General features: G+C 38.1%; 1 protein-coding gene across 1 annotated transcript in view; it reads left to right on the forward strand.

Annotated features, from left to right (window-relative positions):
- Positions 1 to 6,604, forward strand: part of LOC126215316 (AF4/FMR2 family member lilli-like) — a 686,763-nt gene extending 680,159 nt beyond the window's left edge. The window contains exon 8 of the mRNA XM_049941996.1: positions 5,758 to 6,604. Coding sequence (XP_049797953.1) covers positions 5,758 to 5,853 — 96 coding nt within the window. The 3' untranslated portion in view covers positions 5,854 to 6,604. The remainder of the gene's footprint in view (positions 1 to 5,757) is intronic.
- The last annotated feature ends 3,568 nt before the right edge of the window (positions 6,605 to 10,172 follow it).

Below are 10,172 nucleotides of genomic sequence, written 5' to 3' on the forward strand. Positions count from 1 at the left end.
CCTCTAGCCATTCCTGATTACCCATTTTGAACTTCGTATCAGTCTCATTTTTTAGAAGCTTGTATTCCCTTTTGTCTGCTTCATTTAAGGTATTTTTATATTCTCTCCTTTCATCAATTAAATGCAGTATATCTTGTGTTATCCAAGGATTTCTACCTGCCCTCATCTTTTTACCTTCTTCATCTTCTGCTGCCTTCCTTTCCACTATCCTTCTCAATTAATCCTTAATGCTCCCTCTGGAACACTCAACAACCTCTGGCTCTTTCAGTTCATCCACAGCTCATCTCCTTAGTTTACTACCTTTTTGCAATTTCTTCAGTTTTAATCTACAGTTCACAACCAATAGATTGTGGCCAGAGACCACATCTGCCACTGGAAATGTCTTACAATTTAAAACCTGGTTCCTAAATCTCTGTCTTACCATTATACAGGGTGAGTCAGGTGGAAAGGTCCATGCTTTGAGACACTATAGTATTAGTGATTGTAAACAAAAAAAAATCATATGTACATATGCCCTACTGCAAATGGTTTCTCAGATAGAACACGTGTAATATCACTGTTGTAAGCTTTTTTTAATAACTCAAAAGCTGCACACTCCAACGAAAACGTGTCTTAGTACACAATTAAACTAAATTAAATTTGCTACAGAAAAAGGTCCTATTTATTTTTTGTCTAGGACTAACGGTTTGCATCAAGAGATCGTGGGAATATCGAAAATCTTGCATGACGCACGTGCACTGTAGCTTAGGTACTTTTTATAGGTCAGTTTGAGGTAGTTTTCCGGCTTTATAGACCATAAGCGTCCTGTATCAAAATGTTTGTCTCAACTTCCTCTATATTACTGTGGTATGTTGTAAACAATGACAATGAATAATACAGAAAATAAATAGAAATGTACATTAAAAGTATTCTACCTTGGAAACCATTCAGAATAGAGCATGCGCCCACATCAAGTGTTTTGTTCAGAATCAGTAATGCTATCACCCGTCAAAACATGTACCCTTCCTCCTGACTCACTCCATATAATCTGTCTGAAACCTTCCAGTGTCTCCAGGTCTCTTCGATGTACGCAACCTTCTTTCATGATTCTTGAACCAAGTGTCAGCTATGATTAATTTATGTTCTGTGCAAAATTCTACCTGGTGGCTTCCTCTTACATTCCTTACCCCCAGTCAATATTCACCTACTATTTTTCCTTCTCTTCCTTTTCCTACACTCAAATGCCAGTCATATATGACAACTAAATTTTTGTTTCCCTTAACTATCTGAATAATTTGTTCAATCACATCATACATTTCTTCAATCTCTTCATCATCTGCAGAGCTAGTTGGCATATAAACTTGTACTACTGTGGTAGGCGTGGGCTTCGTGTCTATCTTGGCTATAATAATGTGTTCACTATGTTGTTCATAGAATCTTATCTGGGTTTGTATATTTTTATGAATTACTAAACCTACTCCTGGATTACCCCTATTTGATTTTGAATTTATAACCCTGCATTCACCTGACTAGGTGTCCTGGTCCTCCTGCTACAAAACTTCACTTTTCTCCTGATAATGATATCCTCCTGAGTAGTCCCCACCCAGAGATCCAAATGGACAACTATTTTACCTCCAGAATATTTTACCCAATAGGACGCCATCATCATCACTTAACCACACAGAAAAGCTGCATGCCCTCGGAAAAAATTATGGCTGTAGTTTCCCCTTGCTTTCAGCTGTTCACAGTACCAGCACAGCAAGGCCGTTTTGGTTAGTGTTACAAGGCCAGGGGAAGTAAATGAGAGTCATCAGTGGTTTTGTAGGATACATAGTAGAGATAGGAATATACTAGAACAGGAGGGGAAAATGACTACCCTTCAGGCTGCGTTAGACAAGCCAATGGGAATTCTTGACAGGTTAAGGAGAGAAAGGGGTAAAGAGAGGTGGGAAGTCGCAACAGGCAACAGGAGGAATTGTCAGACAGTTTCACGGTGAATGTGGAAAATAGATTTGACCTGTTGCTTCGGTTAGAAGCTGGCGAGCCTCAAGCAGTTGCAGGTGTAGACAGGGCACAACAAACTTTCATCAGTAAATTGGACAGTAAGAATGTAGGGAAATCAGTAATGGGGAAAAAAAGTGATGTTGTAAGGTAGTTCCCACAGAAGAGGTGTGGGCCAACTTTTGCAAGATGAAATAGGATCAGAATACCAGGTCACAATTCTTTTTAAACCTCTTGCTGGTCTGGAGCAGGTGACAGAGGATTTAGGATCACTTTGCAACGGTTTCACTAAGGAAGACGCTGTGGTTATAGAGGGTGGTCCAGGTAATAGTATTGACAGAGATCTTGAGGACAGTATAGAGTGTGACCTGGCAAAGATTGCATCAGCATCGAAGCATACTAGTGTTGAGTTTGTATCTGTTCTTGGACTCCATGACCGACCTAATTTGAACTCTTCTATCGAGAGAGTTAATTTTGAGTTGGAACGGCTGCTTATGTCAGGTGCAGGGTCACACATTGGTGTGGTTCCTGTTGATTCTCTCAATAGGTCTGGTTATACTAGGCATGGCCTTCACCTCAACAGGAAAGGGAGGGGTAAACTGGCTGGGAAAATAGCAGGAAAGTTAAAGAAGGGAGGTACTGTCATGAGTGATGAAATACCTGTGGTTATAGAGTTCAGAAAAGACCGTTTTTTAGGGTAGGGAGGACAGAAAGAAACCAAGTTTTAAGAGTAGTTCAGATTGATACAAACTTTCAGTTTGAGAAAGAAACCAAAAAACATAATTCTAGCTTATTACATCAGCATAAACAGCTGCTGGTTAAGAATTTTCAACAGGCAGCAGAAATTTAAACTCTACCCAATTTTAACTCAGTCAATGTGAAATGTCAGCTATCTTTATTGAATCAAAATATTCGAGGACTGAGAAATAAAATTAATTCATTAATTATCTGCATAGATGAATTAGAGTCCTCAAACCCAGCTGACAATCAGCCTCTCTGAACATCATGTGACCACTGGTATAGAACTTTTAAGTGTTACAGGGTTTAGGTTAGCATCTCACTTTTGTAGATCAGAAATGGAGAAAGGAGGAGTTGCCACATTCATCAGGAAGTGTCATAAATTTAAGAACATTGACATTCATAAATTTTCCTTAGAACAGCATATGGAAGCATGTGCAACAGAAGTAGAATTTCACAAAAAATCCTTCATAATATTAAGTGTATATAGAGCACCTACATGTAACTGTAGTCTGTTCATAAAGCACCTTGAAGCTGTACTGGCCCCTTTAACAACAAAAAACAAAGAAATAGTGGTAGATGGTGACTTCAATGTAGATTTCCTTAAAGACTCATCCAATAAGAACTTATTTGACTTAGTAACACCATTATTCAACTTAATTCCCACTGTACAGTTCCCCACTAAGGTAGCCAATTGTTCAAAAACTGCCATTGATAATATCTTTATAGGAAAGTCCAATGAACAAAATATTACAAAACCAATAGTCAATGGCCTCTCAGATCATGGCATGCAGGTCCTTCTGTTAAATGTTAATACTGAACAGGATATAAAATATGTTAAATCTGAGATCAAGAGGATAATTAATAAGCCAAAAATTGATTATTTTAGGACACTCCTCAGAGACATTCACTGGACTGATGTTTACAGTGCTCATGGCACGAACAAAAAATATAACACTTTTGCTAATACAGTGCGTACCTTATTCGAACACTGTTTCCCCCAAAACTTACCAAGGTTAGAGGAAAGTCTACAAAGAAGCCATGGATTACTCAAGGAATAGGGGTATCTTGTAAGACAAAAAGAAAACTGTATCTGTCAAGCCGAAACAGTTTCGATGTTGATGCTATAGCACATTACAAGAAATACTGCAAAATATTAAAGACTGTAATACAGACATCAAAGCAAATATATTACAAGGAAAAGATAGTTATATCTGATAACAAAATAAAGACTATATGAGACATAGTGAAGGAGGAGACTAGTAGAACCAGACATGAAGAGGGACAAATAGCATTAAGTAAATGATACATTGGTGCCAGATGTGTATAGTGTTGCAGAACTTCTTAACAAACATTTTATAACTGCTACTGACAAGATGGGGTTGTCAGGTTCTGTAGTTGCTGCTATGGAATACCTCAAACCAGACATTTCAAGTAACTTCCATAATATGAATTTGACCCTCACTACCCCAGCAGAAATAATGCCCATCATAAAATCTTTAAAATCAAAAACATCTAGTGGGTATGATGATCAACAAACTTAATTAAAGAATGTAATTCTGAGTAAAGTAACATATTAAGCTATTGGTGTAACCAGAATGGTTGAAATATGCTGAAGTTAAGCCACTGTTTAAGAAGGGAAGTAAAGAAATAGCATCAAATTTCCATCCAGTTTCACTTTTGCCAGCTTTCTCAAAAATTTTAGAAAAGGTAATGTACAATCGGCTTTATAACCATCTTATCACAAATAACATACTGTTAGAGTTGCAGTTCGAATTTCTAAAGGGTTCTGATACTGAGAAAGCTATCTACGCTTATAGTGAAAATGTACTTAATTCGTTAGACAAAAAATTGCAGCCAACTGGTATATTTTGTGATCCGTCAAAGGCATTTGACTGTAAATCACAATATCCTTTCAATTAAACTGGAATATTATGGTGTAACAGGAAATGCTGCAAAATGGTAAAATCTTATATCTCTAGCAGGAAACAAAGGGTATTATTAGGAAAGAGACATGTATTAAGTTATCATGCATCGTCCAACTGGGAACTAATTACATGTGGAGTCCCACAAGGTTCCATCTTAGGGCCCTTACTTTTTCTTGTGTATATCAATGACCTTTCATCAGTAACATTACCAGATGCCAAGTTTGTTTTGTCTGCCAATGATACAAACATCGCAATAAATAGCAAATCAAGTGTAGTCTTAGAAAGATCGGCTAGTAAAATATTTGTGGACATTAATCACTGGTTCCTAGCCAATTCTTTGTCACTAAACTTTGAAAAAACACACTACATGCAGTTAAGAACTTGTAAGGGGTGTCCCACGAGTATATGCCTAACATATGATGACAAGCAAATAGAAGAAGTGGACAGTGTTAAATCCTTGGGATTACAGATTGATAATAAATTCAACTGGGAGGATCACACCACAGAACTGCTTAAACGTCTTAACAAACCTCTATTTGCAATGTGAAATGTGTCCGATATAGGGGATATAAAAAAATGATAAAGCTGGCATACTATGCCTACTTTCATTCCATAATGTCGTATGGAATTATTTTTTGGGGTAATTCATCAAGCCAAGCTAAAGTTTTCCCAGCACAAAACGGTGCAATATGTTACATGTGGTGTGAACTCAAGAACATCCTGCAGAGGCCTGTTTAGGGAACAAGGGATACTAACTTTTTTTTAAATTTTAACTTCAGTGCATTAATGTGATCTTAGTAAATGAATCTTTGTAAAATGATTCTTTCATACAGTGTTCATTAAAAAAAATAACGATCATTCCAGTTGGGAGATGTGGCAGCTACATTAGCTTATTTGTTTCAGTTGCAAATATTTGTTTTTCTGACATGTTCTACATCCTGGAGGACTTCCTCACTATGGATCAATTGGAATGAAAGTAAATCTAATCTAATATTTCAATCCCAAGGAATTTTGCAGAGGGTGTTTTATGTAGTGTATGACTGCTTCTGGTGCTATCAGACCATCACTGTGGGTCACTTGACTCATTCCGGAATGCACTGTTCACCCACAGGAGGCGCTGTACAACTCTGGTTCATCCAGTGCCAGCAGCAGCCACGTGCAGTCCGCCTACCAGGGGCCGTGCACCTCGACCGAGGCATCGCGCTAGCCGCTCGCGACACGTCACCCGCACCGCCGATTCCGCAGCTAGTCTGTCCGCCGGACCTGCAGAGGGCTCACTTCTGCACCCCGTGAGCTCTCCACCGGTCAGAAGATGTCTGTCGGGTGCTTCGTCCAGTTACGCGGCAGAGGTCACTACGCCTCGACAGTGGCACGTTCTGTAACGCGGAGAGTTACGATGAGAGTTCGTAGTTTACAGGGCAGGCAGACACAGTACAGTAACTAAGTGTACCGTAAGTCTTTCTGAAAAGCCTTTGACCCCGTGTCACGTGACAAGGGGTGCTACTTTTGCTAAAGATAAACTCGACACTTGTGGGACATTCCAATAATTCACCAAATAACTCACAGATTAGCATGAGCAGAGGATAAATGCCATTAAAACTTTATACACTACCAGTGCAATATACATTAGATTTTCAGTGGCTCGTTTCACTTCTCGAGAACATGCGACAGACTCGTCACCCTTAACAGTTACGCTTCAGTCCAGGAGATAACCCACAGATACACCGAGGTCTAATACTGCATCAGTGACAAATTGTGCAACTTTTATGGATTTGTGTAACATAATTTTTGAGAAGATATTTCTTTTGACCATAATGACTATATCAGGCATTCTCACATTCTGTGTTTAAAGGACTTTCCATTGAACTATGAATGCTAACATTCTGTACCAAACACTAGTGTTGCCTGCAGGCCTTATACAACTCTGTGGGAGATAACACTGTAGCTCCCCCCCCCCCCCCCCCCTCTCTCTCTCTCTCTCTCTCTCTCTCTCTCTCTCTCTGTACACCTCCCCCCCTCCCACTTCTCACCACTACTCTGAAACATTGAGAATAGATCGGTAGCATAATGACAAGAAAGGATGTTCAGCACAATACTGAATCACAGGGTCAGTATAACTGAAATAAAAATCAAACATGGGTGGAAAATTAGAAAAGTAAGAACATCTTCCTCATAAAACAAAGACCCATTAGATGGAAGGGAAATCAAACAGAAGAGATTTTATTCTCTCAGTGACCACTGATAACTTCAAATTCTCCCCCACATGAATTTGTCTTGATGTCTTTCCCCACTACTTGACTTTCTGCCCTATTTAATGTTAAACTGGGTTATCAGAAGTAAAATGCAGTGATGTAGACTACAGATATTTCATTGTTTCTGCAGTATTCGAATGAAAATAATCCAGTAGTATCGCAGATTCTAAAAGCTGTTATACACTAAATACTATTATGTGAGATATATAGTAACTTCTGTACAAGGAGTAACCAGTGAGATTCAGTGGTGACTCCCAGAGATTTTGTAAATCACAAGTGGCCTTATTCCATGAGGGCTAAGTGGAGAATATGTATTCTCTTCGTAAAATGCACCAATACAATCCAACATCGTGAAATAAAATGTTAATATGTGGGTAGTGTAGCAGCTGAAAAGGAGAAATTTGAATTGAGGTCTTGTGAATGCAAATAACCAAGAATATTTTTGATGGTAGAGTCCAACAGCAAGACAGTACGACATATGTAATTTTTTGATGTGTAGACATTAACAAATTTTGCAAACTATCCACCATCCACCATCTTGTCAGTAATGACGTATTTAATTTTTGTAGCAACTGACACATATTCTCTTACAGGCACATAATTAATGTGATTCTTTTCAACTGTCTTGAAATGTAATGCAAAGGTGGGAATTCTGAGTTGTGCTAAGAGACTTTCAAACATACATTGTTTATAAATGGGAGCATCTATAACATATCAAAGCACACCAGATACTTTAAAAGTTTGATCTGAGCATTTTGAGAGAGCTATGGCGCAAACATCATCTGTGACACAATTTGTCCTCACTGGGAGCTGGCAGTCCCTTTTAATGGAAAAAATATGTAGTTCCTTAAATTGTTTCATGTACCTGAGATAATGTACATTTCAAAAGACTTATCATTTTGAGATCTTCTAATAGGTTGTTTTGACACATATCATTGCAATCCTAGTTTTGATGATGTCCACGAGGTCATTTTGACATTTAGGAAAGTTGTGCTAAAGATATCCACACAATTTTCTGATCTAATATCCAGTTACACAAAAGGTCTGGTCTCAGAATCATCACATTTCAAGGTTTAGAAAGATCATACATTTGCACGTAAAGAATATTATATGCAAGTTCTGAAATGCAAACCACATATGAAGTGATATTAAGAGGAGGAGCTGTATTCACTAGCCATTACACAAAGTTAGTGTTGCAAAATGAAAATATAATTTTTTGATGTTGTCATTGTGGTGAACAATGCCATTTCAAATGGTCTCAAAAATAACTTACTTTAGTTAGTACTCTGTTGTGCCACTTAACATTTAACACAGTTCCAGAAATGATAAGCAACTTTGATTCATACATCAGACTTTCTGGTCTGAGATGTGTTGAAATTATTTCATCTTAAAATGACAGGCTTTTTTTCTTTCTTTGATTACTGTAATGCTGTCAAACGCCACACATGGTCAGTTACTTACACATAGGTATGTTACTAGAAATCTCTCTCTCTCACTGCCCCTATAAGCAATTCTCCTTTTTTATTTTCTTTTTTAAGTGGGGGCAGGGGGTCTTACGATTATGATTTTTTTTTTCAGTTTTTATGCCCTAAATAGAAGTCCAGCAATAATCATTAGAAGTGTTTGTAGCTTTACACTTAAAGGACCAACAGTGCTTTCACTAGGCTTAAAGTTGTGTCAAAGATACAGATAAGTTTATTTTTTCATAATTTTGCTGACAATCAAGAAACCCCTCAGCTGCATTTTCACAGTTACTTTCAAGCTCTGTGGCCTGTTTCTCACTACTACTGCATAACTGCCATTGCTATCAAAAAATATTTTTTACTTAACAGTTGAGAACATATTTTCTACTTTTTACTTTGTGCATTCTGTAGATTACCTATCATATGCTCATACACTAGAATTGTATTGTCACAGGTGTCCAGTCCATCTGTGAAGCAAACATGGTTTGAGTATGTTCTGAAAAGGACTTATTCTCACAACTGCAAATTCAAAATGGCTGCAGTAATCTTCAAATTCACTGTCTCGCAATTCATCAGCAAACTGTAAGGTGTACTGACACTTGCCCTGTCACTGGTGCATTTCAATAAATTTTGTGATTTCCTGGGCGATTCAGTAATGTTGCCAACATTATATAGTATAAAAAACAAAATCTCTCACACGAGTGCTGTATTTGAGGGCTTTACTGTTTAATGTTATCCACTGTCACCTGCTTGGCACTGAGACACGCGAAAGTAAACAAGTAAAAGAATTGCTGTCATCACAAAAACAAATATTTTCCTAAGCACAAGGACATTTTGGGTTCTGTGACACAATCACACAAGTTTCAGTTATGTCGTTATCTTATTGATTTTTTTGTTAGAGTTTTAAATAATTTATATGGTAAAAGCAATTAAACAAACAGAATTTTGCACGTTAAAACACTCAATACCTTCATGCACTGTCCGCTAAGACACACAACTGCATAGTGAACCCAGTTAAGTGTACTTTGCTGCTTTGCTCTGTCAACAGTGAACGTGAGACAACCAAATCTTGTTTGTTTTCATCACAACTGCTCACTTCAACTGGACAAACTATTTCATATTTACAGAAGTGAAGCTGCACTGACTTGGAAACACCTCATCACAGGGTCACAGAGCCCAAAAAATCACTGTTACAAGAATTTTTTTTTTTTTAATTTGTACTGAAGATGGGTTTATAAAGTCATGCACAGATTCACCATTATTTTTTAGTTATTTGTGGGATGGTACCTCAATGCCAGATGCTCATGTTCAGTGCCTGCACTCTTCCAAGTGCCCAGTGTGACTGCATTTCACAGTCTGACAGCAATTTGCAACATGCCACTGCCTCTACACAATCCCTGTCGACAGGACGCACTCTTGCTAATTGCGAAGAAGTGCTTTGACAAAAGGAAAAAAAAAAAAACACAATGGCTTAAATGACTGAACTGCAGCCTAAGGGATGTTTCAGGAATAAAGTGTTTTTCCAAGCCCCTCCCTGGCACTCTGTCATATGATGTTGCTGAAAGTTCACAGTATTTTCTGACAGTGGGCACAAGCAGTGGTCTGCACAGGTAAGAGATCCGCATCTGCACGACCCTCATACCCAACTGTAAGTCTTTTAATCATTGTCTGTGGATGTTGAAATACTGTAGCTCATTCGGTGTAGCTGAGCTCTGAGGGTAGGATTGAACCCGGACAGAATTTTCATCTGCCAGAATCTGAACATAATTTACATTCTGTTTACTAGAACCCTAAAGGCCAATCATGGACAC

The sequence above is a fragment of the Schistocerca nitens genome, chromosome 12 (assembly GCF_023898315.1).
Source record: "Schistocerca nitens isolate TAMUIC-IGC-003100 chromosome 12, iqSchNite1.1, whole genome shotgun sequence".
NCBI lineage: Eukaryota > Metazoa > Arthropoda > Insecta > Orthoptera > Acrididae > Schistocerca > Schistocerca nitens.